We start from the raw sequence: 27,506 nt of genomic DNA, 5'->3' as shown, positions 1-27,506 counted from the left end.
AAAAAAGGGGTAAAAGAAAAAGCCAGGAACTAAAGAGCAATTAACTGTTCGATGAATTAGCAGCTCATGGATTTATATATATAAGGCTCTCTGTGCTATGTGTAATACTAGCCTCATAAGTGTTTATAGCATAAAGTTTTATAGTTGTTTTTCTTTATCTCATCAGTTTCAAACACACTCCAGATCCCATACTCCCAAAAGCATTTTCAAGATGGAGTGAGGTCCATGGCTACTGGGGAAAAGGGGGTCTAGGACAGGCAGTCAAGGAGATACTTTCCAGAACCCACAGCTGTCAAGGGATTCTCAACAGTCCAACAAGTCTGAAATAAATGGAGGCATTCCAAAAGCTTTAAAAGAAAATTTTCATCCTGGGAAATTTTTCTATTTATTTCAAAAGAATTCTCCATCTGTAAAAATATTTCAGTGGGGCATTTACAACTCTAGCCACAGGAGAACTCTTTCAAGATCTTGTGGTGTGCACCATGACTTTCCCACAACTTCCCTGTGTGAATGGGCAAGTAGTGGTAAATGCCACAGGACTGCAGATGGCCCTCGAGTTATGTAGGAGGTGTGATGTACGATTGCTGGTCGAGGTGAGGTAGTCTGTACAGCTTTACTCCAGCATACCTACAACACTTGTTTTCTGCCTGCTTTGCAAAAACAATTTTGGGTTAGTGTGTGAACAGGTAAGAAAAAAGAAAGCAGAAAGAATAGACAGGAAAAGCCTTGTAGAACTGACACAAGGCAATTGCTTTACAGGCAACAACACAAAGAAGGAACACCTCACTACATTGAAGCAAGACTTACATCCACATTGGACCAGATCCACCTCATTGATGCAAGTATTTCAGAAATTTCAGTAAGAAGTGGTGCCTTTAAACCTCTGATATGTTTACTCATGTGCCTTCCCAGTGGAAGGAACACAGTGAATTAATTTGTCCAATTTCTTCTCTTTCCATCCTGATGGCATCAACTCTGAGCCCAGCTTGGCCATCCGCTTCCATCTTACAGTTCTTACTCCTGAGCATTGCACAGAAACACCATGACATCTTCTGATGGTACACACAGAGGTGTTGAAATGAGGTGGGTCTTTGTAGTTCTCGATATTTTAAATAAGAGAATCTGCCCACAGCTTTATCACATACATAATCCATCTCACCAGAGTGTCATGCAAATATGCTGAGCACAGTACAGCACAGAAAGGGGATTAAATTTCTCTTCCAGCTTGTCTCCAGCTGAGTGGTTCAGAAGATGAAATACTCATGAAAATAAATTGTGCTGACTTTCAGAGGAGATCTGAACAAAAAGGAACTGACAGAAGAATTGGCAGAAGAAATGGAAGGAGATAGAGACGGAACAATTACAGAACTTCACAGGATAAAGATGTAAATGAAAAGATCCCAACCAGCGTATGAAAGCCAGAATACATCACAGGAGAGCTGATCCACAGCAAGCGTAAATTGTTAAGGAAATAAACTTTGCCCATTTATACCAGCTGTAATCAGTAGCTCCACTGAGCCATGCAAATCTATGATTTCATTCTTATTACTTCACATCTTTAGTCATTTAGAAAAATATACATTATTCATTTCACTGTATTCTAAAGCAGTGCTTCAGTTAGGATAAATACACATCTAAGTCTACTGACTATAATTCTTTACATTAACAGTAAGACTGGCTCAATGCTTTTTAGTACAAACGTCTTTATAAAACATTTAAACATTTCAGAGAAGCCTTACAATTCTATGATTGATGGGAGATGAAAAAAGAAAAAAGAAAAAAAAACCAAACAAATAAAAGGCATTTATCTGTGCTCTTGTCCTAATTTTAGTCCGTAGACACTTAGACAACAGAGTATCTTTAAATTGTCATGTCAACCTTGATGTCATTAAATAGAGTGTAAGTTTAAATAGTAAATAAGGTCTTTCAATTGAAGGGGAACTGAAGAGTCCTGTAATACAGGAAGACCAGTTGTATTTGCAGTTATATTCACCGCATTCATCTCCAGACTAAAAATCTTTCAATAAAAGAATCCATACGCAAATTTTAAATGAGATGCCCTTCTTGGCAGTACAGCAAGAGAAGGATTAGGGGAACAACTCTTTGCTGAAGTCTTTCAAGTTGATATTTTCAAGAAGAGCATATTAACCTCTTACTGCTAAGTTAATTACCCAAAGTGCAAGATTCAAAAACAAAATAATACAGGATTTTGTTATGAACTTGCTACTTACAGCAAAAAGCATCATAAAACAGCATTCAATGATCTAAGTACTCAAACAGTGAACTTATAGTCAAAATTGGGATAACACCGAAATATACGCCATTCTGATTGTACGTACCGAGGAAGCGGCTGGAAGTGATCATATGGCATGATTTCTTTAAATCCATCACTGTCAACAAAATAAATATTGCAGCATTATTTCTTATATCTTTCTTATCCAAGGCTCAACACCAACTACATACATACTTACACACAATCATGCTTCAACTAATTAATTCCCAGTGTGAAACGAGGGAATCTTACATTCACAGCATGTTATTTACCTCTGTAGCCAACAATGACTCATACAATCTTAAATTTTCTGGAGGGAGAGAGAGATCTATTCGCCATACAGTTTCTCCACTTAATACCACAAAAAAAAAAAACAACAAACCAAACCAAACAACAACAACAAAAAACAAACGAAAGAAGGAATGCTTCAGCAGAGAACTGTGCTACTTTACTAACAAGAAATACATACTTATATCTGTAATGAAGACCTCTGAGGAACATGTGTGGCAGTGAAATAAATGCAGCTCAGGATTAATTCTAGATAGGTCTGAATGGTGCTTAGGATCCTTCTACAGCAGTTTGCTTGAATTGCCAGCATAAAGCCTTACTTCCAATACTAAGAAATATGGCATTCTATCTAGTAGTAGTCCTCTTTTTCTGTCTGTATACAATAAATTTGAAAGGAAAAAGAATTACACCCTTTCTCTCTCTTATTTTCCCAATCCAACTTTGCAATATTTGGCACCTGTTGCCATTAAGCTTTACTGAAGTCTTACCACTCCATAGAGTGATCAGCTATCCAGGAAAAAGTCTTGAAATCCTGCACATCTATAACTGTTAGAGGTCACTATCAATGATTATGTTCAGCAGGAATGAAAGGAAATGGACAGTTTAGCTATAGGAAATGAAATCCATTGAGTGTGTTTCCTTTTCTTCTTCCATATAACTCTAGTTCGTCCAGCTGGCATATTACTATGAGGTTCTGGGACTTGATACTGAGATGTTATTTTAAGATTCTTTTAGCACAGCCAGGAAACCTCATCAGACAATCCAAAAGTTAGTTTGAAATACTGTAGTGCAATTCAATACAATTTATGTATACCGCAGCCTTTATAATTTGGCAATAACATCCCGCTCTATTTGTACCACGATTAATAATTTTTTCTGTTTTTAATGTAAAAGTAATACTAATAACAACAACAAAAAAGTACACACACACGCACACACACACACAAGAACGAAGCCCCAAACTTCAATTATTGTCAACGCTGCAGTACAAAAAAAGAATGAGACTTTTTGGTAGATAAATGAATAAACCAAGATAAACTACATGCAAAACTTGACTAAGAATTAAAGCCACTGCTGTTTGTAATGAGAAATTCCGAATGGCAGGATTGATAAAATCCAAAAACTGGTATACAATTTTTTCTCATAAAACATCATAAAAACCTCACACCGGTGCCATAACACTTAGTAAAATAAAGATAGAATTAGCCTTTGAAGAAGGGGCTAACAGAAACTTGTAATATTGGTATAATGCAAAATCACATAATGCACAGCACTTAAGAAATACTACAAACCCCTTGACAATGGTGCCTGATGCCAGCCTTCAATGCATGCAGTAATCAACCAAGACTTAAAGATTAAAAGAACCCAAATTAATTAAATATGATGACTTGTTCCTTACTAAATGACAACAGCACGTACTTTTTTATTTCTCATACATACCTAGAAGGACAGGGATCCATGTTGCATTCTTTTAGCTTGGGCTTTGGTTTCTTATTTTCTGGGTGGTAATGACAATAATGATCAGGAACAACCCGCTTCAGACGAATATCCACACATTCAGCAGAATTAAGCTGATAACCTAATGCAGAAGCAAATTTAAATTCTAATAACGGAGATAAATTAAAGCAGATTTTTCTTTCTCCCTTTACCACTCTCCCTTCCAAATCCCTCCAAACAGTGTGGTTCCATAGAGTTAATTTCCAGTATTATTTTTCCTTGGTTTGCTTTTAAAAAAGGAAACACTGCACAGGAGCATACAGGGCTAGATTTTCATCAAAGGTAATTCAGTGCAACAGTAATGTTAACTTATCCTAATTCTACATGAGACTCTTACACATTACTCTAATAATACTCTAAGGATACAAGTAAAAGCATACATAAATGTGTCACATGTGACATAATGGAACAGCTCACCTGTCACAAGCCAACCCTACAAAGTCACATGGTTCTATTACACATTCCATGATTTATAACAGCCCTCCCCCAAGGAAGAGGTAAAGTGTATGTTAGTGAGAGCTTTATTACATGGTCATGCATGTTGGAAAAAAAAAAAGAAAAGAAAGAAAGAAAGAAAAAAAAAAACAACCTTAAAACAGAAAGCCAGAGGAATTGAAGATGAGGTCCAAAAACTATGCTAAGTTAAACTGAAGAAAACCAAGAAATAGTTTCAAGAACATTCCTAGTTGAAGAGCCAACAAAAGAAAACTTGAAGTAACTGCTTGGTGAAAAAAAAAAAAAATTATGTGGAAAGACTGGTTAACAGAAGGGATCTGAGTTTTATAAACCATTGGGTTTCTTTTTTGGCTAAGAAAAAAAGGCTCATTCAGAGAAACTGACTTGGACTTAATGTGAGGAGAGGAGGAGGATGTTCTGGTATGTGCAAAGAAAAAAAGTTTGAAACCACAAGAATGAAAATCCAAATGGAGTCAATAAACTAACAGCTCAAGAGCCAGTGTCTACTGAAACTGCTAGAGGATCATATATCAGTGGCTTCATTTCTGTGTCTCTTGGCTGATTCAAAGTGTCATCGTGCATGAGGGTGATAACCATAAAGAAGAACTAAGCAGTTCCAGTGCTCAAAGCATGTTCCTGTTCTCATAAGCACTGAAAGGACCCAGAAGATATGCCACTTGCAAACAAAAAAGATGAAATTTTTAACTGTTCTTGTTCATTCAATCTTGCCTGTGCTTTCTGATATGTCCCTGCAACACTCCCTCTCCCCACGCATGAAGATTACAGAATTAAACATATTTTAATTCAAGTGAGGAATGGTGGCATGCTGATTCCAGATAACAGGTTTAAGTCAGGCAGCTGCAATACAACTCCCCTGCATGCCCCATAATATGCCATCCCTAAGACTCCTAGTTCTGTGGGTAAGTATTAGCTCAGTTTTGTGCTTCTTCACTCACTAGCCTCTCCTCTCTCAGGACTGCTATCAATAGTGTCAATCTCTGTTGAAAAGATACCAGATTCAGATTATGGATATGCAGCTACAAAGCCAGGTACTGAAAATACTGTCTAATTTCAAAGAGAGAACAGCATGGAGCTGCGTCAGGGGAGGGGTGGGTCGGTCTGAGGATCAGGTCTCCTGGCTGTGGCACCACGCTGCTGGAGGTCAGAAAGCATTTGGACAATGCTCTAAGTCACCCTGGTGTCCAACCTTTAGGCTTTCCTGGGCTGCACTGAGAAAAGCAGGATTGTTTTGGCCAGGCCAGGCTGCACAGAGGAGCTGTTGCCATGATGGCGTGGGGCAGAGGGCAGGGATTATCACCAACTGCCCCAGTCAGCGTGCAGCCTGCAGGGCCGCGGGTGTCTATGGCATAGGGTTTGAGTTTTGAGTAGCTCTCTGTGAAGCCAGGTGCCAGGACTCTGCAGTCCTCATGAGTCCTTTCCAACTCAGGATAGTCTATGATTCTATGCTCAGAGAACAGCTACTGCTGCTAACAATTCACAAAACCAGGTATCTTAAAAGATGCAGAAGTTTCCTGTGGGGCTGCATATCATCCTCTAAGCATGGTACAAGTATCAAAATGGATGGTCTGGCAAAAGCTCCCCAAAGTCTCTGCTTTAAACATCCTTAACACTTCTAACTCGTGTCCCAAGTAGCTATTTAAACTATATCTGTACAGGGTAAGGAAATCACAAAATCACTATACCAGTATCGCTGCAGGATCTCCTAGTTTGTTTTTCAGGTGATCTGGGTAATGTTGGCTCAAGGGAAATAACTGTCTATGATGTCAAAAATTCCTCCCCTGACAAGGCAATGCACTCTGAAGAACGAGATTTGACAAATAGTGGGCTTGCTTGGCTGAGTAGTAGTCGAGCTGCACTTCATCCATTGTATAAATAGCAGTAATTAAAACAGGAGTAGAAACTACATGCAGTATCTTATCTTCTAACTATTATCAAGACCACATTTCCAGAGCCACGGGTGTTGATAGTAATTGTTTTTTAAATTCTGTTTATTCTGCTTTCTGCGTGGTTAGTTTCTAAATAAAGTGTTCTACTACTGCCCCTCATGTCCACCGCTGTGGTCAGAAATACCTCCTTCTCTAAATCTTTTGATTATTTTTTCATTGTATTTCTTTGTTTACTTTCCTAAAATATCATTTAGGAACTGTTATTTTCCACTCTAAATGTCATATCTTTATATCTGAAGATTCGACAATCAATCCAATTATGAGAACATGACTTCCATTCATACACTGAGGAAAAAAACAACTTCCTTTCTACTCTGTCATCAATGTTTTTGAAGAACCACCACCAAAGTGCAAAGAAACACAAACATTTAATCAAGAAACATGTAGATGAAGGCTGTAAATCAGCAACTTTCAATTTTCACTAGTAAACACACCTTAAAAATTGCCGTTACTTACCTCCTCCACATGTCACTGTGCAGGGGAAGAACTCTGTTTGTCTCCATTGATGACTGATAGGTTGATAGAAAAAGAATTGAACCACACTGTCTTTCGATCCGGAGTACCTGGTCTAGAGAAAGTTCCATTAAAATGCATGTGTATAATGTACTCAATTGTTTATGACATTTCAAAATAGAATTCATAGGTAGAAACAGTGCAGACAGTATTATGACAACAGGCATAAAACTTCAAGAAAATCCAATAAATCTAAATTTCCAGTAGTCAAGTATTTGTACGTCAGTTTGTTTATCAAATTATTTAAGGTAATAATATTATTATTTGATTATCAATACTTTATTGACAAAGTTTCAAGTTGTATTCTTTTGTTTTACCTTATCACCAAAACATTAAGTATTCTGGAGAGGGAGAACTAGAACTGACCTATGCATAGTGGTTCATGTTTTGGCAGGTCTAACTGCACATGTGATATTGGAGATGCAAAACAATAAACATTACTGAAAGTCTGTTTCTACAACAAGAAAAATAAAGCCAAGTGAGGTGATAGTAATCAAACACCTTCCATTTCCCATGGAAAACTGCATGACTATCTTCCTTTGGCAGTTAAATATTGGTAAGTTTCTACACAGTTATAAGTGCACATACATGATACAATACATTGACATTTGGTCTCTGTATAACAGAAACTGAAAGGATTAGAAATAGTCAGTAGCTGGACTATCAGCTGTCTAAGAGTCATTTTAGGGTGCTACAGGAAGCAACGTTCAGATTCAGCAGGTGGCAGTCTTCAACTGGATTAACATCAGTACAGTGTACAGCAATATTTCAGTAATATTTAAAACAAAAGTCCAGGACATTTTTATCATTAAATATCCTGTCGTGCTTTCTACTACAGCAATGACATTGACCTCATAACATTTTAACTTGTCAGGATGTGATTAGTATAAATTAACTCTGGGTTTTAATTAAAATTCCTTATTTACTATCTAAAAGATTTGTTGTATTGCTACAACCCAATTGACAGCTCCTTACTCTGCTGCATATACTTGCAATATCTTTGTAGACTTGTACACACACACATCCCACCTTGATAATGAAATCTGCACCAAGAGGTCCTTGGATCTTTATGATTTCCCTGTCTGTAGTCTTCTGAAATTCAACAGTTGTATTTTCTATGACAAATGTTCCAGGTTCATCAAAACTGTGTTCTCCCTTGTCTCCTTGTAGTGTCTTTGACTCTATAACTAGGGAAGAAATACACAATTTGTAAATTTAGACAGGCTATTTTTTCCTTTCAGGGAAGTCAGAAAGTAACATTTGCAACTCTACATTGCAAGCATTAGCAGAATATGTGCATTAAGGAATATACCAAATAACTGTGAGAATATTAGCCACTTCAGATTATAGGTTGATGCATAATTCCATGACATGTCAGTTCAGGATCACACTATTTTTCCATATCAAAAGCTCATTGGAGATATTTTTTCCTAGAAAAGCACTCTATACAGCTATAAACCAATACATTCAGCAGGACAAGTTGAAACTCACAAAATTAATAGAATCAATACATTTCATAAACAAATTTATATTTGAAACAACTAGAGCCCAGTTTCAGTAATCAGTGTCCAGAGAAGTCTGAATGGCATCAAGCTCACCACTCACCTCAAAAGCTGTATAACTCTACCCACTGCAGAGCTCATTCACTTAATTCCAAATATTTCCCATATTAGCAAAAAGCAAGGCCAGGAGGTCGTAGCTGCAGTGCTGCCTGAGAGATGTCCCTTTCTCAAAACAGGTGGTGATGAAAACCCTTTTTGTGCTGTACTGCATTCCTTGGAAACAGATTAAACTAACAGACCACAGCTTCCAGAAGACAGATGCTTCGTTTTAGGACTGAGTCATTTCCAGCAAACTGACTGAACTATAGGCAGACAAAGCTAAAAGAAGATATACTTAAGGAAATTAGAATTTCTGGGATCTGCATAATACAGTGGATGTGCACAGCAAGTCACTTGAAATACACTGGTTGGGTTACAGTCTATCAGGGTAGTTTATGAGAAAGGCATGGACGGCATATTACTGTCAGTATGAAAATTGCTTTTAAAACTAATTTTCATTGAAACTGCTGCATTAGTAACTTCTGATCATTTGAATTTATGGATACAAAGGCTGTTCTCTTTATAGCTCATCTGACATGTGGGTCAGGGAGCAGCACAGCCACTCTGCTGATACCCTGCTGTGTTTTAGCCAGGCGAGGTGAATGTCAGTGTGAGAATCTTACTTAAAGACTCCACCTTCATCAGAGCTACTAACCATAGCTCAGCTTTATGTCCTCTGCATCGATGAATTTTCCAGTTAGCCATTTAATTCTATACTTTCCATATGTTACACAAACAAGAGCTGACTATACTAGTATAAGCCTGTCATGGATGAAGCTGTATCATCGAGTAATTTTGAACCAATAAATAATGTCCAGACAAGACAAACAAAAGCAGAAATATTACTCTGAAGCATCTTTATAATTTTTTTCAAATGTTGTAAGCTTATACTGTATAAACTGTGTGAACACGGTTACAATGACCCAATGCTGTTTACATTATGTAATGGGTGTAGACAGATCTTCAGAGACAGTCTAAGATAAACTGGACTTTCTTTTGACTGATTCTTCTAAACTGATTTTGAATTAAGAACATCTCTTTTTTCTTACTCAGACTATAATGGAGAATTCTCCCTTCAACTGTTCATTTTTTGAAAGAATTACAGTTGTTATTTTGCAATGCAGAACATGATTTTTTCAAGAAACGCGTACAAAATCACCACTAATAATCTATATGACACTGTAAGACTCCTTCTTATTCCTTTTCTCTTCAGATTGATTTATGAAAATTAAACATCCTTAAAATTAAGAAGGACTCCTTTCATTTGGTCAATAAAACACATGGTCTCTTAGCAATGGAAGAATAAAACAGCCAGTCAGAGAAAAGAACAATCTGGCAAGCAATAGGTTATCTTTAATAAGCCACTTAAATTAAAAATATATATTTTTCTAAAATAATTACAAATTGATTTCATAATAATAACAATAATAAAGGGAATCAGAGTCAGGAACTGTATCTATCATATCAGATATTGAGTAGAAAATCTAAAAATCAAGGACTAGCAGAGCCCATGATGCAACCTAACAAAATGTTGAGAACAGAAAGGTTTCTTGAAGACATAAGGAAAGATCTGTAAAACAAAATAAATAAACAAAAAAATACACAGAAGAATTATGTGAAAATTCAGAATGAGGCAAAACTGACCAAGTTCATTATTTTCACTGAAAGCAAAGGAACCTGGGAAAACAGGCCCAACATTTTGCCTAGGCAGGAGTATTCCCAAGAGCATTTGTGTAAATGGTATAAATAGTTCACTAATTTCCTTAGAAACGGGCAAACACACTGATCATTTAGAGCTGATGTGAGATAATGGAATTTACCCTTTTGGAGACTTGGTGGACACCTACATAAATACATTAAGTCTTGCTTTGAAGTGATTTTAAATGTCATGTGTACTTCTTGAATTAGCAGATGTCTTATTTGATAAAATCCAGCACCAACACTATCTCTGATTTCTTTGTATTAGGTTCCACTACTCTCACAGATACAGCAAAGATCACATGCATGGCTGGAAGCTTAAAGAACATATTTCTACAAAATGACTTTACCTTGGTCATAGGGTAGGAATATGGAGATGAATCAATTTTGTCAGAGAAAAAATAAATCTCTGGGAATCAAAGCACATCCTTGTCCAACGCATCTCCACTAGGATCAAAGATGCACAGAGTCACAAGGACAGGGAATTCTTAAGTAGTCACCCATGCCTGACAAGATAATCACTGGTGCCGAAGACATATAGCTGTCTTATTTTTTGTTACTTCTCTTGTCAGTATAAAAAATAAAAATTGTTTTCCCAAGGAAATGCCTTGCCCAGCTGTAGCTGGAAGACCCACTGCAAAAGGATCCATAATGGCATATGGATACACAGAAGAATTCCAGGGAAACAGCTCTTGCTTCCAGTGCAAGGGGGAGCAAATAATGTTCCTGCTCAAAAGTTTTCTTTCTTGTGCAAATTACTTGCACAAAATGCATGACAGAGGACCCAAATAAACCAATGCATTCTTTGGAAAACACAAGCAACACTGTCATCCTCCTAGCAATTCTTTGAAGACAAAGTAGTGCAAAGATTTATAGCTAAATATTGTCAAATAATGCAATATCTGAAAATTGACAAAAAGAAGAAAAGAGCTTCAATATTTTTTTCAGTGCAATGTAACCTGCCTAAGTTCATGAACTTGGTTATCTAGCATTGGCCACTTGTAAAAATATTAGCTTCTGGTTTTCCTGTTTCTTCTGATGGAGGATTAGTTTCAGAGAACTTCCAGTCTTTCTTTTGATTATAATGCTCTTAAAATAACCAGTCAAAAAGCCATAATGTAGTCCAAATCAAGAAAACAATGCAGTGAAACATTTTATTCATAACCAGTTTTATATAAATTATTTGGTTATTTTCAACCAAGCCATTCACTGAACCCCAAACAGAATTAAAGTAACACCTTTGCTATCTGATGACACTTACAGCGTCCATAAGCACAAACAAAATACCAGCTGAAAAGAAATGAGTCTTTCAGCATAAGCTGCTGACTGTAAAACAACGTTCAGAGCATTTATTTGTTTCAGAACTGTTACGCACTACCTCTCTAACCAGCTTTCCATTTTTGATTAATCCAGCAGCTGTGTTTCCCTGGAACCAGAGTAGACCATAAAGCCCAGGATGAAGCACAAAATAATGCAGGACAAAGGGAAAAGTGCCAGATACTCTATAGTGCTCTTCAAATTGCTGCATTTACTTGAAGAGCAAACACATACTGGAGACAGTACAAAATTCTGCAGTAAGTAGTTCCTACTCCACCTGTTAACTTCACCTCCTTACAAGCCAGGAAGAACAGGACTAACAAATGGAGCCTGCAATTAGATGTGATTGTTCTTTAAGTTTTGCATTTAGTCGTAGCAGCACACTCTCACCAACCCAATAAAGTTGCAAACCAAAGATATTCCAAGAGAAAAATAACACCCTCAAATGTACATGCAAGTCAGTAATGAGGGCAAGCAAATAACACAATCGCCTCCTCTAGAATAGAGGCTCTTGAAGAGCTGACTAGGAAGCAAGGCAATTTCCATCCCCTACTCCAAGAGCTCCTTCTTATTTTCTGCCTCTGCCACTTTAGGTAACAAATGTCTAAATCCTCAATGATTTGCAAACAGATGTGCTGGGGGAAGTGGTTAAAGGAACATTTCACAATTCTCTTCCAGCTAGAGAACTAGCTAACAAAAGTAATGCCAAGCCACAGCTTCTTTATGGAACCACCCTGGATAGGAAGCCAGGAGCACTCTGTACTTAGTTAACGAGTTGCTGCTGCATTCCTCAAGAGCTTTCCAGAAATCCCCCAGGAGCCACAGAATCCAGTTCTTTTTCCTTGTGAAGTTGAAACAACAGCTTTCTTCTGCAGAATTAATTGAGAAATAGCAAAACAGGAGTCTTGATTGGAAGTGGTCAAGATAACACCCTCATACATTTCTTCCAATATTTTTTATGCTAATATTATATATTTTAAGGGTAAGTTATGCTTTTCATATTGTTAATATCAGTATGACATCTAGAAGTCATTCTGGAGCTGTTTGTAAATAAAAGTCTTATTTTTTCTTTGAAATGATGGTATTTTCTTCAAAGCAAACAAAGAAGATGAGTAGTTTTCAAGTAAAATGCATTTCTTTCTTTTGTTTACATATCACATAGCAGTAAAAGTCATTTTTATTTCTGTGATTTGGATTAAGCCTTCCACTGCTGCTAATAAAAATAAAATACTGTAAACATTAAATGAATGGTTTATTTCACTGCTTGGTATATCAGTACTATTTATCATTGAAGTGGTTAGAGTTCTATAGTGAAAGCAGGTCAACGGGTAAAGAAATTACCATAGTTACTACCATCAGACTCCCAGAAAATATTAGGAAACCTGACAAAAAAATAAGCTGTTTCTCATTGGCAATATACCACAACCAAAACTTTTACAAGGAAACAGTGCTTGTGTAGATTAATTGTCTTTTATTTACCTTAGCTCATTTTACTTAAATTACTTTTTCTAGAACACTGCTCATCAAACAAGTGGCTTTATTAGCTCTTAGGTCAAAGTTGTAATTTCGATTAGACTACTTGTATCCTTATTGTTAAGCCTGCACTTACGTGATTGGCTGAATTAAAGCTAACTTAGCCAACAGCTTGAAGTATCAAGCCCGTAATTGTCCACAGTCACTCGTACTTTCTAAAAGCAAAATCACAGGACTGTGCTAACACATCAAGAGGGAACTAAATCACAGAGTTTCCTTTCCACAAGACATGGAGATTATCAACTTCGGTCCTTTTATGAATTTGAAGAGTTGTAGTGGACTGGGGAATCCAGATCAAGTCCCTTCTCTATCTGAAACTCTTCAACAGAAATCTGGCACTGGCCTATTTAAGTGCTATCAATCCCACACAAAACCATTTAAAAGAATTTTGTTGGAGCTGTTTGCATGCATTTTAAGATTGTACCTGATTATAGAACCATTATACAAAATCTGTTTGGTTTAGATTAATGAAGAAACCACCAGTACTATTTCTTTTATTCTATTTCTACTTAGTAAGTAGTCTTTTGGTGTTCTGTAAGACAATGTCAAAGCTGGATATTAAAGATGGAAAGAGGAATCAAGGTTATGATCTTACCCATATTCTTAAAATTTGGATGAGTTCAGAGACAAGGCTCAGTTTGTATCTTCTGTGTATGAATAAAAATAAAAAACTGCTCACTCATACCAAGGTGTGCTGGTCCTTTGAGTGTAATTCTCACACTGCGGCTCCCATGTGGAACGGCAATCATGGTTTCTTCCCCTAGGAAAATTAAAAAACTATTTTAGAAGTTATCCTGCACCAGGGAATTTGCACATCACATAACTAGACTGAAAACTGTCAAATGTGACTATGAAAACATTTAACAGGTTTCGCAATTTTTATATTAAAAATAATCATATTTTATTAAGTAGAGTCTACTGAGTCTGTTTGCTATGCTATGCAACTCTTATAGACCTACACACAGACTTGTAAATCTTTCTTGCTATTGGAAAATTATTTGCTATTAACAAAAACAACTGAAATGTCACTAGTGTATTAAGAGTATATTTACACTCTGTTGTCTTAATTTTATTTCCTAATCACCAAATTGACAAAAGGAATCTGCTAAGTAGTGCTTCCCCCTTACAAAGCACTGCAGCTGTTCAGTCTCATTTTGCCCACACCTCATTTCCTGCTGCAGGTCACAACTTTAATAAGTGGCAGGACTTACAGGAAATAAATCATCTACTTAACACCAGCCCTTAACCAATTACAGACCAGTTAAGAGCAAATATATTTTTGTTATAACGTATGTATTGTAACACAGTATCTACATCTAACATACCATATAAGATCATTCCTTCCAGTAAGAGCCCCAATTTAAAATTAACTATAAACCAAACCAGACCTGAATAGAACATGTCAATACAAAACAGCTCTTGGCTGCCTGAATAGCCTCTTCACATATAGATGTACAACACACTTACTTCAGTGCACTTTACAAAGGCTGAGAGTTATTACTTTCCATTTCAAACATAAGAAATCTATAATTTGCCCAAGCAAACTGAGCAAGCAATCAAATCCATCAACTAGAATCTTTCATGCCAACAAGAGCAGTGCTCTTAGAAAAGGGTACACAAAATGCACGACAGGGATCTCCACAAAAGCATGGGAGAAGAATCCAAATGAGTACCAATAGGCTACATGCCATTTCCGTCCGGCCAAGCTGCAGTCCTGCTCTCAGGATGGACCTGCAAACAGGAACCTTTTCCAACCACACCCCACAGAGAGTGCACTGTTCAATAACGGCATGAATATATAACCAGGGGCAAATTCAAAAGTACAATGAGCTGAAACGCTGTGATACATTGCTCCAGAATTAGTCATACAACATAGAGAGGAAGAATATTTGAGTTTAGTTTGAACTAAAAAGTAGTTGAAGAATGTTGCATTCCACTTTAAACCAAACCCTTTTATAGTAGATGCTAAATTATCAGCTTCTGGTTTACATCTCCTTAGCATAAGTATGAAATTCTGCCAAATGTTCGGGATACATCAAGCAAATACTGCAATTATTTTTTCTAAAATAAACACCTCCTTATGTTACAATTTTTATATCACCAATTTCTAGGAAGGTCATTTAAATATAACAATTTATTTTGGATGTAATAAAATATGACCTTTATTAATTTCATACTTGGGTATTCCACCAGAGTGCAAAATACTACAGTAAGAACAATAATACAGTTAAGGAGCCCTGGAAAAAACATTAACTACTGAACCACTTAATATCTTCTTGCATCTTGGTTTTTCATCAGGCGAATTGCTAAAGATAGCCAGAAGGTAGTGGATGTGTATATCTTCAAAGTAAGGAAATAACTACTGAATTCATATGTGCTCTACAGCATTTGAAAGAAAGCAGGTTTGAGGGGCCCATCTGTCCCTGCTTGGTCAGGGATTGTATCCTGTCTTGACAACCAACAAAGCCTCACATAAGAGTCTGATCCCAACCCGTTCTGAATACATGCAACTGCTGTTTTGAAGTGGAACCAAGGGCATTCTGCACGTAATGGATGAAGGCCAGATTTGCAGATGTGCAGAGATGTGTAGGACTGCTCCTCTTGAGAACAACCAGGGTCGTTCTGCTGCGCTTCCTCCACCTCCTTACAGCAAGCTCTGCTCGCCTCGGCAGGCCTTGTTGATCCCTTTTTTCAGGATGCTTCACATTCTTTTAGCAGTACTACAGACATTCCAACCTCACCAAAGCACTCTCTGATATGGTCCAAAAGTCTCACGGGGGTGCTAAATTTGGTGTTTCTCTGCAGCGGAGACAACATTACCAGAAAGGATTTTATTTACATTAGAGGAGATGATTAAGTTCACTACCACAACAGTGTTCAACCTCCACAGAACTGTCAAGAAGTCTGGCAATAGGAGATGCCTGTATCTTACAGAAATAGTTATGACCTAGGACAGTCTTATGAGATAAAATAAATTATAGGGGGAAAAAGGTTAGATGTTTGAAATTCTGAACTGAGATAAGGAACTGGAAGACAACAGGAATTAACTGACCCAAACAACTCTTTTTGTTTCTCCAGAGGGCAGTTTAAACTTCCCACCAAGTGGTAGTTACGACTGCCCAGGTCTGGCTCCAAAACAGTGTATTCCAAAGGTCTCTGCTTTTCAGCTGACATAATGAAATTCGTATTCTTGAAGGGACACGAGGCTGTGTGCAAACTATTTAAAAATGGTTCTAGAGCTGTATATTTTCCATTAAATAAGTAGGTTCTACATCATTAAAACTAGTGAACTCTTAAGAAGACCTAAGAGGAAACTGCTGCACTGAAATCTGTACTCAGAATTCCAAATTACCTTTTTCTTGTTTCTTACATATCTTCAAAAGTTAAGTGTTGACCTTGTCTCAAATCATCTGGAACGTACAGAAACACTGGACTATAAAATCTGACTTCAGAGTCATAAACCTCACCTTAAAAACTAAGAAACAGATGAGTGAGACGCTGTCTCTCTACCCTAACACTGCTTCCACTGTGCAGATTCCTGAGGGAGGATAGGGTCATCTTTTTCCGGCTCCTGGGTGGAACACGTACTCTGCCCTGAACCTGCAACCCTCTCAGCAAATTTACGTGCACAACACTACACACAGAACTTGCTGATTAAGCTCCTGGATTGCTTTTACTTTAGATGGCAAGGTTTGATCCTGTTTCTATGGTGTTAATGTGGATTTAGATTTTGGATTTCAATGAGAGCAAGATCAGACTCCCTGCTATGGTAAGACTGGGAGCTAATCCCCAGGATCAAAATAAAGGAGCCACATTCCTGAGCTCAATCCAATTCAGCAGGTTTTATTTACTTTTCCATGTGGGTCATGGCGGACCCATTTACTGTTTCACATATGGGCCAGTTGGGACTTTTCCCTCTCTCCTCTTACAGCAGGGCAGAGGATTTATTTCAGGCCTATAAAAACTTTTTCTTTCCGTGTATTTGCTCAGCACTTATCTGTTGGTCCTCCAGGTCTGATTGAAGGCCTCTGTGCTCTCAAAACACAAAACACAATGGTCCAAGAACAACTGTCAGCACAAGGGAACTAAAAATCTCAAACTGTTTGGCGTCTTTTTGCAGTGGCTCCCCTCATCTGCTCTGACATTATGCTTAATTTCAAAAAGTGGGGTGTGTGCTAGCCTGCTCAATAACAAAAATCTGCAAAGCCAACTACATACTCTTTAAAAAACACCTGAACTAGTTAGGTATGTGCTCCTGAAAACAACAGCAGTCATGTATGCTGACTCTAAAAGTCCCGTGGTAAAAAAAACGAAAAAAAAAAAAAAAAAAGATGAAGAAATAGGAAAAAAAAAGTGCAATTCCTCTCTGTCCTCAAGTTCTACCCTCTCCAGCCTCATGTTCATGATTGGTTACTCTGAGAACAGTTTAACAGTTTTGGTTGAAAACGACAGGAACCACCAACCCTACAGAACAATTAAGTTAATTACCAGATACAATCACTTGAGACTCCAACTATGTGAGGTAGTATGGAAAACTCTTCTTTATAGCTCCCCAAAAACATGTAGTGAAAAAAAGACTATCTCTAACTTCATTTTACTGCAGAATTACATAAAAGTCAGTATTTTCAAGCTTTGCAGGGAGACAGTAAGAACTAAGGAATGAAATAGCCAATGTCCTTACGTGGGAACTTGTCTGTGTCAGGTAGCAGATGATGAAAGTAAAGAAGGAGGCCTTAGAGTAACTACAATTGCCCCAAATAAGCCAAACTAAGTGACAAAATGTGGCAAATATTCATCCAAGAAATAAGAAAGTGCAGAAAATACTGTAGACTGTAGAGTTTCAGAGATAGCTGTTTTGTTTTAGCTCAGAAAAAAAAAATAAACCAAGAAACAATTACCATACAATGAACAACTGCTTTATTTCAAACCGTGCAGTACACACACTTCACATTTGCAGAGTGCACCCTTTACACTTCCTCTAAAATCATCTGTGCAGACCAGCACTCTTCAGTACTTCAGCACATGGCACAGACACTAACAGAAAGCATTACATTTACTTGCCACAAGAAATGGTCAAGGTGTATTTATGCCCTGTTCTTGGGATTATCTTCTTTAAAAAACAAACATACAATAACTACTTTGGCAAAAGAATTCTAGTTCTCTTGCTTGCTTGCCAAGTGCTAGTCCATCTATGCTTGCATAACCAGCAGTGCAAGAGAAGAGCAATAAGCCTGCAGACTGAAACAGCTGGTGCTGAAGAGCCAGCATCTGCTCTATGCACGTATTTCAGGTGTTTTACTTTGAATAAACTCTAATTTGATCCGATAGATTACATATCATTAGCTGAAGGAGAACATTAGGTGCTTTTCTGGAGCACACCTTCTACACTAGCTTCAACCAAAAAATCCACTTCTGTGCTCTGCAAGACCACTCCATGATGTGAATTGATGAACAATATGTTAGGACCATCAGGCAATTTGCTTCAAAAAGCATATTCCTTATCCAAACTGAAATACTAACATATTGGCATTCTATCCCTCCTTATATACAATTTTCCTGCCAAATCAGTCCCAATTCCCTCTTTCCCTCTTCTGGCTCTAAATACAGTTCATTTCTCCCCTTCCTCTCAGACTGTTTCTCAATTTGTCTCCCATCCCAGATTCCTTATCTAATCTCAGTCTTCCGTTCTTACTCTTTTTCCTTGACCCAGTGCATCTGTACAGTCAGTGCTGCATTTTCCTCATACCTTCTCATTTCTTTCTTTCACCATATGAATATAATGCTAATTTCTTCTGTTCAGCTGTTCTCATCTGGACGTTCCCTCTCCTTATGTGCTCTCGTCACTCCCTGTCAGAAGCCTGAGGCTAGGTAGAGCCAGAAGCTCTCTACAGATTGGTTTTCATAACGTCTGAATGCGAGTTCAGAGGCATCACTGATGCCTCAATCCCCAGTACCCATCTCACAGAGCATCAATGCCTTAGAAGGCAAGAGAAAGCACAAGGTCTCTCCTCGGTGTCTTAGCTCTGGAAGAGCAAAATGTCAATTTATTCTGAGGAGATTGTACACGTACAGTCTGTTTGAGGTTAGGACATGTAGCAAGCTAGAGCATGCTCAAAAAGGACAAGCTTTTCAGAAATGTTAACATTAACATCCAAGAAACCTCTATAGAGCCTGAGGGGAAAGCAGTGGCTTTTTCATTTATTTATTTATTTTCGTGAAAGGTTATAGTAAGATATGTGCCGATGTTCACAGATATTACTAAAAACTTATCCACAACCAGAGAAACACTGCCTGCCAAACTTCAAATCCCCAATTTGCAATCAGGTCCAATAACGGGGGATATTGAGACATACTAAAAAAAGTTTTCAGGAATGTTTAGACAGTGGGAAACAACATGTTTTTCTCTGCCGTGTCCTTGGAATACGCTGAGTTATTTTGGCTGAAATTTCTCCAAAACATTCAGCACCTGGCATACATAGTTTCTGACCCAACTGTTAAATTTTGGCAAGAAATCAGTAAGCATATAAACATATGAAGTATCAGACAACCTTGACAATAAGGCTCGCTAGCTCCATGTACATAGATTTCACAGAAGGAGGTAGCGCACTGCCATGAAACTGAGCCAGATGGCGGTACTGAAGAGAGGCTCACAGTGGACAGGTACAGGACTGACAGCCTCACAGAAGGCCTCAGTTTAGTTTTAATAGTTTATAATAGGCCTCAGTTAATAAGAATGCTTAGGGTGATAACATACAAGCATGTGACAATAAATTACATAGTACCATAGGAAACAAAATGCATGGCAAAAAGAATAAAAAACAGTTACAAATCTACCAACACTTAACTCTTTTCCATGAAGCTTTTAGCAAAAAGTTAGGAAAGCTAAAACTCACAAGTATTGCATGGTTTTTGAGAGTCAAAAGAGAGCAGATTAGAAGTCTGAGCCTTCCACTTCATTCCTTCAACTTCACAATGTTAATTTCAGAACCAGCATCTTTACTTTTTCCTTGGTATCAGAACCAGAACGCTTTCCTACCATTTCTTGCCAATAATGGTGCAGAAAGCAGACATTAGGGCCCAATCCTACCATTTTTCCATGTGCACAAAGTGCAGTGGAGTTAATGGGAGTTCCATGCATATTGTACTAGAAACATCAGGCCCGTGATAACTCATTTCCCAATGGGACGGTACATTTTACAACCTATTACACTTTCTGTTTGAATATCATTAGTCAAACCTTTAATCATTTTACCAGAATGTTAGAATCTGGCCTGCTGGCAGAAGCCTAACTTACTTTGTCTTTCAAAAGCAATTAAGTGTTAGTGGAAAAAAGTGAAGAACTTTCGAAATGACAGTTCATTTCATATTCACAGATCAGTAAGTTTTCTTTCTAAGCTGTTTAGGCTTCTGATCAAGGAAAAGCATTCATTTGGTATAAAAAGATAATAAGACAAGTTGTGCTTGAGAAATCGTTTGCTATCAATGCCTAAATTTCTTTATTTCCAAATAAGGACCAATACATCTAGGCACTTTTATTTTCCCTAATGTCTCTTTATTTTCATAATAAAACCTTTGGTTCTCACTTTTCTTCCAATTTTTTAATTTGCCTCATTGCACAGTAAAATTATGATTCTGCTCACAACCTATCAGGCTTCCTCTTAAATACATGTCTGTCACATGTTGCTATTTCACTTCTCAACACTAGCTTCCAAAAGAAGATTTGGAAGATATTGTGTCTCCTTTACTGTTCCACATAAAGCTATGCTCTCTTTTTGCTTATTTCTATATTTCATTCACACAAAGATGATTATATATAAAAATTTCTACATAGTGTTGAACAACTTGACCCCAAGAAGATTTTGGCACTAACAATGCCAAGAAAATCAACATTTCTGAGTTGTGTGTCGTTTTGTTTACATGAATGATAATTCCATCATATAATCTAGCCAAATGCACTGACAGATAAAACCATAACTTGCCATAACTAACATCTTTCCCAAAAGAGTTTTTCTTCAAATAATTTTAAAGAACTACTCAAGAGCCAATGAATTCTGACAGAGTTAAAAAAGGAAGCATGGGTATTCTTCATAACATACACAAAGCACTGGGAGCCACCAAGCAAGGTCAACTGTAGTCACAGAATCACAGAATTGTAGGGGTTGGAAGGGACCTCTAGAGATCATCGAGACCAACCCCCCTGCCAAAGCAGGTTCCCTACACCAGGTCGCGCAGGTAGGCATCCAGGCGAGACTTGAATATCTCCAGAGAAGGAGACTCCACAACCTCCCTGGGCAGCCTGTTCCAGTGCTCCGTCACCTCACCGTGAAGAAGTTCTTACGCACATTCGTGCAAAACTTCCTATGCTGTAGCTTATGTCCGTTTCCCCTCGTCCTGTCTCCACGTACCACTGAAAAGAGACTGGCCTCACCACTATGGCCGCCACACCTCAGATATTTATAAACCTGGATCAGGTCTCCTCTCAGTAATCTTTTCTCAAGGCTGAACAGACCCAGTTCACTTAGCCTTTCTTCATATGGGAGATGCTCCAGGCCCTTCACCATCTTTGTGGCCCTCCGCTGGACTCTTTCCAAGAGATCCCTGTCTTTTTTGTACTGGGGAGCCCAGAACTGGACACAGTACTCCAGATGAGGCCTTACCAGGGCAGAGTAGAGGGGAGGATCACCTCCCTCAACCTGCTGGACACACTCTTTTTAATGCACCCCAGAGTGCATAGGCCTTTTTGGCCACGAGGGCACATTGCTGGCTCATGGCCAACCTGTTGTCCACCAGGACGCCCAGGTCCCTCTCTGCAGAGCTCCTCTCCAGCAACTCATCCCCCAGCCTGTATTGTGCATGCAATTATTCCTCCCTAGGTGTAAGACCTACACTTGCTTTTGTTGAACCTCATCCGGTTTCTTACTGCCCAGCTCTCCAGCCTGTCCAGGTCTCGCTGAATGGCAGCACAGCCTTCAGTCTCCAGCCAGACTCTGCACCACCAATGACGACCCTCTGCACTCTGCCAGTCAGCCAGTTCTCAACCCACCTCACTGTCCACTCGTCTATCCCATACTTCCTCAGCTTTGTTATAGGGATGTCATGGGAGACAGTATCAAATGCCTTTCTAAAATCAAGGTAGACTACACCTACCGCTCTTCCCCCATCCACCCAGCATGTGACAGCATCGTAGAAGGCCACCAGGTTGGTCGAGCACGACCTCCCCTTGGTGAACCCATGCTGACTACTCCTGATAACCTCCTTTTCTCCTAGTTGTCTGGAGATGGTATCCAGCACAAGCTGTTCCATCACCTTTCCAGGGACAGAGGTGAGGCTGACAGGCCTATAATTACCCGGATCTTCCTTCTTGCCCTTTTTGAAGACCGGAGTGACATTGGCTATCCTCCAATCTCCAGGGACCTCCCCTGTTATCCAAGACCTCTCAAAAATGATGGAGAGCGGTTCGGCAATGACCTCCGCCAGCTCCCTCAGCACACGTGGAGGCACCCCATCAGGTCCCATGGACTTGTAGACCTTAGTACTGCCTAGGCACTCACGCACGTCCTCTTTCCTGACTAAAGGGAAGTCTCCCATTCCCCAGACCTTCTCACTAACCTCCAGGGTGTGGGAAACCTGAGGGAGAGCCTGTTCACAAGCCTTTCAGTCAGCTCTTTCCTGTGCCAGAATACCACGAGAAAAATTAAATCAATAGTCTGTCACAAAATGACACTTTGTCTTGTCTTTATACTCACATATGAAGCAACAGTAAGTTGTGAATCTTTTAATTTTCCTTATCGAGAACTATCCAGCCAGATTTGCCAATGCATCAAGTTTAGTTTGGGTTGCCTTAAATGAGCCAAGGGTGTCCTCAGAGTTACTCTTCTCTGGGAGAATTGTTGTAGCTATAAAACTGGCATAGACAGTGCTGTCCTTTCTGTTGTAGCTGAATAGCAACAGGGAAGACATATTTGGTGCATGAACTTCCTTTATATTTCTGTCTACATGTAAACGCAGAAAACAAGTACAAAATAAGTTCAACTTGATACTACAAAAATGTTATCCAATCTTTACTGCTTGACAAATGCTTGTTCTGCGCTAAGCAGAAGCTCTGGGTATTTGATATGACAAAGTGAACAAAGAGTAACCCTCTGTGGAAAGTCTGCTCAGTGCAAACACTGAAGGCATATGCTCATTGTTGCATGAAGAGCAACTTTATAAATTACTGAGCTACATTCTCCCATCTGAAAAAGGCTTCTAGCAAAGAGAAAGCAAATGCTGACACTGAAAGTCCATCCAGAACATTAAAAAAATAAAAAAAAAAAAAGGCTTTTTGACTTGTGATAAACTCTGGCACTGAAGGATGTTGGCACAAAAATATTCACTATTTGACTTAGATTGCTTTGTTATGTGATTTAATACATATGTATAAATTATGCAATACAAACGATCACACTGTACATTACCATGTGTTAAATTAACATTGTTTTTCAAGTTACATTTACATTGAAGTATACTGCAAACAGTAGCATAAAAAAAATATGGAAATATTATACATACTGCAGAAAAAAATTTAAAAACGATTCAATATACAGCAGCTTTCTCAAAATCAGGGCATAAGTGAAATCTTCAGAGGCTGAAATACAACAGTACTCAAGTATCTACAGCTGTCTGAGACAGGTGTTTTGCCCATTAAAAAAATACCTGCTTACATTTGAACTCTGCATATAAACTTTATTCTAAAAGTATGTAATCATCACCACTGCATTTGTGGCTCTGCAGGACAGTAGCAGACCCCAAAGGCTGCATCTCCACCTAACGATTACTTACACATGTTGTAAGTAAGTCCAGAAATAATCATGAAAGAAACAATGAGGCAACTGCTATCTCTACATGATAAGCACACTGGACATATTATGAGATTACAGAGAGCATCTGTAAGGGTGGAAAGCACACAGAGCCATAGGTTTGTGCTCATTCTCTTCCCATCTGCTATCTATGTGCTAGAAGGAACCAATTCAACAGGAGAAACTGTATCTTAAAAGAAACAAGAGTCAGAGGTAAGTCCATGTGACATCCTTCCTGGACACGAGCATAGTGCGAGACTTACAACTCTACTATTGAGTCTAATCCTGGTACTCCTCTTATATTGTCAGTACTAATGAGACCTGCAAAGTTACGCATAGTAAGGGGCTAATTATTTTGAGGAACAACGGGAGCATTTGGGGCAAATATACCAAAAAAAAAAAAGAAGAGAGAGAAAGAGAGAAGCAAGTATTACTCCATTTTCACCTTATTCCTTTTGTATCATGGAAGTACTCACTTTGCCTCTGAAGTTCAACTGTCTTTAGACATTAAAAAAAAAAAAAGCTAAGTTGAAAACCAGACACTTTCAATCAGACACCACAATTTCCATAAAGCCATCTATAAGATGTTTCCATGATTTAAAAACATTTTGCTGCAGCATCACACATACTGCAACATGAGGACACTCTCTAAAATAAGGTGTGTATCTTGATAGTTATTCCTGATAGAATGAATTAAGTCGCTCTACAAAAAATGCATATCTCAAATTCTTTCCTAGCTATACCCTTATGTGTGGTATCCCTCATGGAATTTCAATAGACTAATCTAGCGCAGACTTCTGAGTAAGTAGCTTTGCAAAACTGCAAATAAGTGTATAGAGAAAAGGTCATACTCTGCAATACGTATGTTAATATACAAGCAGAAAACAGTCAAGGATAAATTATCACAGTATCAATTTGCAACCTACTTTTTTCTGGTGAGACATGTGTCTTAGCTTGTCCCCTCACAAGCCTGCATGTCGAACCATCTCCTGCACAGATTCCACAGTTGTCTTCCTTGGCATTGCTCCCAAGTTGTCGATCACAGCCTACTGCCTGCCAACATCAACACCACAGTCAGAAGGAGGGCAAAGCTGTAGTAGACATGCTCAGGTTTCTGGAATTTTATTTATTATGTTATCCTTTCGATTTTATGAGCTGGCCTCATTTTTCCAAAGCATATCTTGCCATATATTTTAAAAGCACTGTCATTTCCACAATTTTCCACAATTTTAATGATGAACCACAACAACTGATATATTAAGGTATTCAAGCACAGGCAATACATGAATCAGTTTCCCATTACTTATGTGAATGCACACCAAGGAGCATTATTCTTTCTAACACAAAGGACAACTACATTTACAATTTGTTTTTCATCACCTGTTTAATTGTGTCTGAGAAAGGATTAATGCAATGAAATAATCCACGTTGAATATTTAAGGGATACTCAGCCTTCAGCTTTACAGACAAGCAGATACGGGCAGTGCTTATAATCTAGTGTCCTGGATATTCAGAATTTAAATGACATCAGTGTAGATCTATTTGCCATTTACATCAAAACCTGCATGATTCTGTCGTTGCCTTTTGATTTTTCATTTTTGTTTCTGAATATGAGCCAAAAATCTATAAAACCTTGCAGTGATTATTGTAAAAACATCCAGATTTAATCACTGACCAAAATTGCAAAAGCAATTTGTTTGTTTTTTTTTTAAATTCTGTCAACTGAAAAAGATCCAAACTATGAAGAAAACATTTCTATTACTTTTCCTTTTTCCTAACCTCAGCCACCCTAAAAGAAGTATGAGAGGAAGAAAGGGAAGATGAGGAAAAACATTAACTTGAAGCAATTTAATGCTGAAATAAAGATAAATATTTAGTCTCGCCTATCTTACTCTTTAACATTTTTAGAAGAAATTTGCAGGGAGGACCAAATGTTGAGCAGTGTGTCAAAGAAACTATTCTGCAGCTTCAGGGTTCTTCAGCTCAGCTTCTTATATACACACTTCCCTGAGAAGCAAGCTAATTCATTACGGAAATCATATATATATATATACATATACATATACATATATATATATATATATGTATGTTTAAACAAACTCAGAACTGACAAATGGATAGAAAGTACTATGGAAACTCACAGTTAAATGCAGTGCTAGAATTCTGAAATTGGCCAGTACATTCCCATTCCTATATAAAAATGCTTGGAAGGGGCAGTCTTAGCTGCCAAGATCCACCGCATCTGTGCTATGCCAGAACTGACACATGATCCCCATGGAGAGGTGGGGATTGAGTCCACACGTAACAGGCAGGGTTGGGTCTTCCAGCCTCTAACAAATGCACACACGCTGCACGCCCACTGCCAAACAGGGAGAAGTGTAACATCTAAGCTTCTTTTTTCTGCCCACCTCCCTCTCCTGGGCCCTAGTTCCCCAGTTCCCTACATCCTTCACTGCCTTAAGATGAAGGCATCATGAAGGAAAGCTATTTGCATTAACTACTGTGGCACTTCAGTTGAGAGGTGTGCTGTGCTGAATGGCAGGCACCTTCCTAATTTTTACCTCTTGTAGCTGGCCACTTCACAGCAGGTCACAGAGAAGCAAGCTTACTAGAGAGTAGCTTAGACACTAGTGAATAGCTTACATCAAAAATCCCATTTCCACATTCCTTTTTGAAGACCAAAGCCAGGCTGATCTTCTATTAAAGGGGCACATAGCGCTCCTGTTTGGTAGGCGTGTGCAAGACGTGCTGCTGGAACTAGGTAATGGTAGGAAATGACAGGAACTTAGAGGATGCAATAAGGAAGAAAGATCACTAAACTCTTCATTAACTTCCATCAAACAGCCACTATCTGAGATTGTGGCCTCCTGATTGGCGTCCAGGCCATTCCCAGACAGATCCCCTGAACATACTGCTGGGCAACAGCCCACATAAAATGTCACTTGATTGTTTGGGATGACAACCACTCAGAAATGATGTACTGCTGAACACAAACAGGATTCTGTAACATCGCTAAAGAAACAGATTAAATTCAATGATTTCATGTTAATGAAATTTTAAATGCTAATAAATTCTTAGTTTTGAAAGGAAACTAGTTAACACACAAATCAGGTCGCCTCAGAACAGGTGCATGTTTACTGCATAGAAGCAGTATATGAATGCATACATGTTCCAATACTGTAATTTAGGAGACTGCATTAGAGATTAAAATGTTTTCAATTGAAGATTTGTTTTTGTTTGTTTGTTTGTTTTACTTTAGTTCTTGGCTCATCGACACTAAGAAAATAACAAAAAAGGCTGCAAATGGATCTGAATAAGTTTATCTTCCCATTTTGTCACCAGTCAGCACAGGAAAATGAATGAAAATGACAGAATTTCAGAACCAGAAGCAAACTGGGCCATTGTGTGAATCAGAAAGCTGATAAAACTTCAAGGAATATAATAATCCAATGCTTTGCATAGTGACCTTAGAGTTGACAATTCTTTCAAATTCTACTTCCACGACAGATTTTCATCTTGACCTTTG

The 27,506-nt window shown here is 38.3% G+C and overlaps 1 protein-coding gene across 4 annotated transcripts in view; it reads right to left on the bottom strand.

Moving 5' to 3' along the window:
* The window catches only part of ADAMTSL3 (ADAMTS like 3), a 187,963-nt gene that overhangs the window by 51,154 nt on the left and 109,303 nt on the right, over positions 1–27,506 (bottom strand). For all 4 annotated transcript variants that reach the window (XM_031555318.1, XM_019619471.2, XM_010717457.3 and 1 more), the window contains exons 8-13: positions 24,907–25,033; positions 13,828–13,902; positions 8,023–8,180; positions 6,937–7,048; positions 4,001–4,139; positions 2,340–2,390 (exon numbers count right to left, since the gene is read on the bottom strand). In XM_031555318.1, coding sequence (XP_031411178.1) covers positions 2,340–2,390; positions 4,001–4,139; positions 6,937–7,048; positions 8,023–8,180; positions 13,828–13,902; positions 24,907–25,033 — 662 coding nt within the window. The remainder of the gene's footprint in view (positions 1–2,339; positions 2,391–4,000; positions 4,140–6,936; positions 7,049–8,022; positions 8,181–13,827; positions 13,903–24,906; positions 25,034–27,506) is intronic.

The sequence above is a fragment of the Meleagris gallopavo genome, chromosome 12, assembly GCF_000146605.3.
Source record: "Meleagris gallopavo isolate NT-WF06-2002-E0010 breed Aviagen turkey brand Nicholas breeding stock chromosome 12, Turkey_5.1, whole genome shotgun sequence".
Classification (NCBI taxonomy): domain Eukaryota; kingdom Metazoa; phylum Chordata; class Aves; order Galliformes; family Phasianidae; genus Meleagris; species Meleagris gallopavo.
The sequence above is the reverse complement of the archived record's forward strand: the minus strand, read 5'-3'. Positions and strand labels throughout refer to the sequence as shown.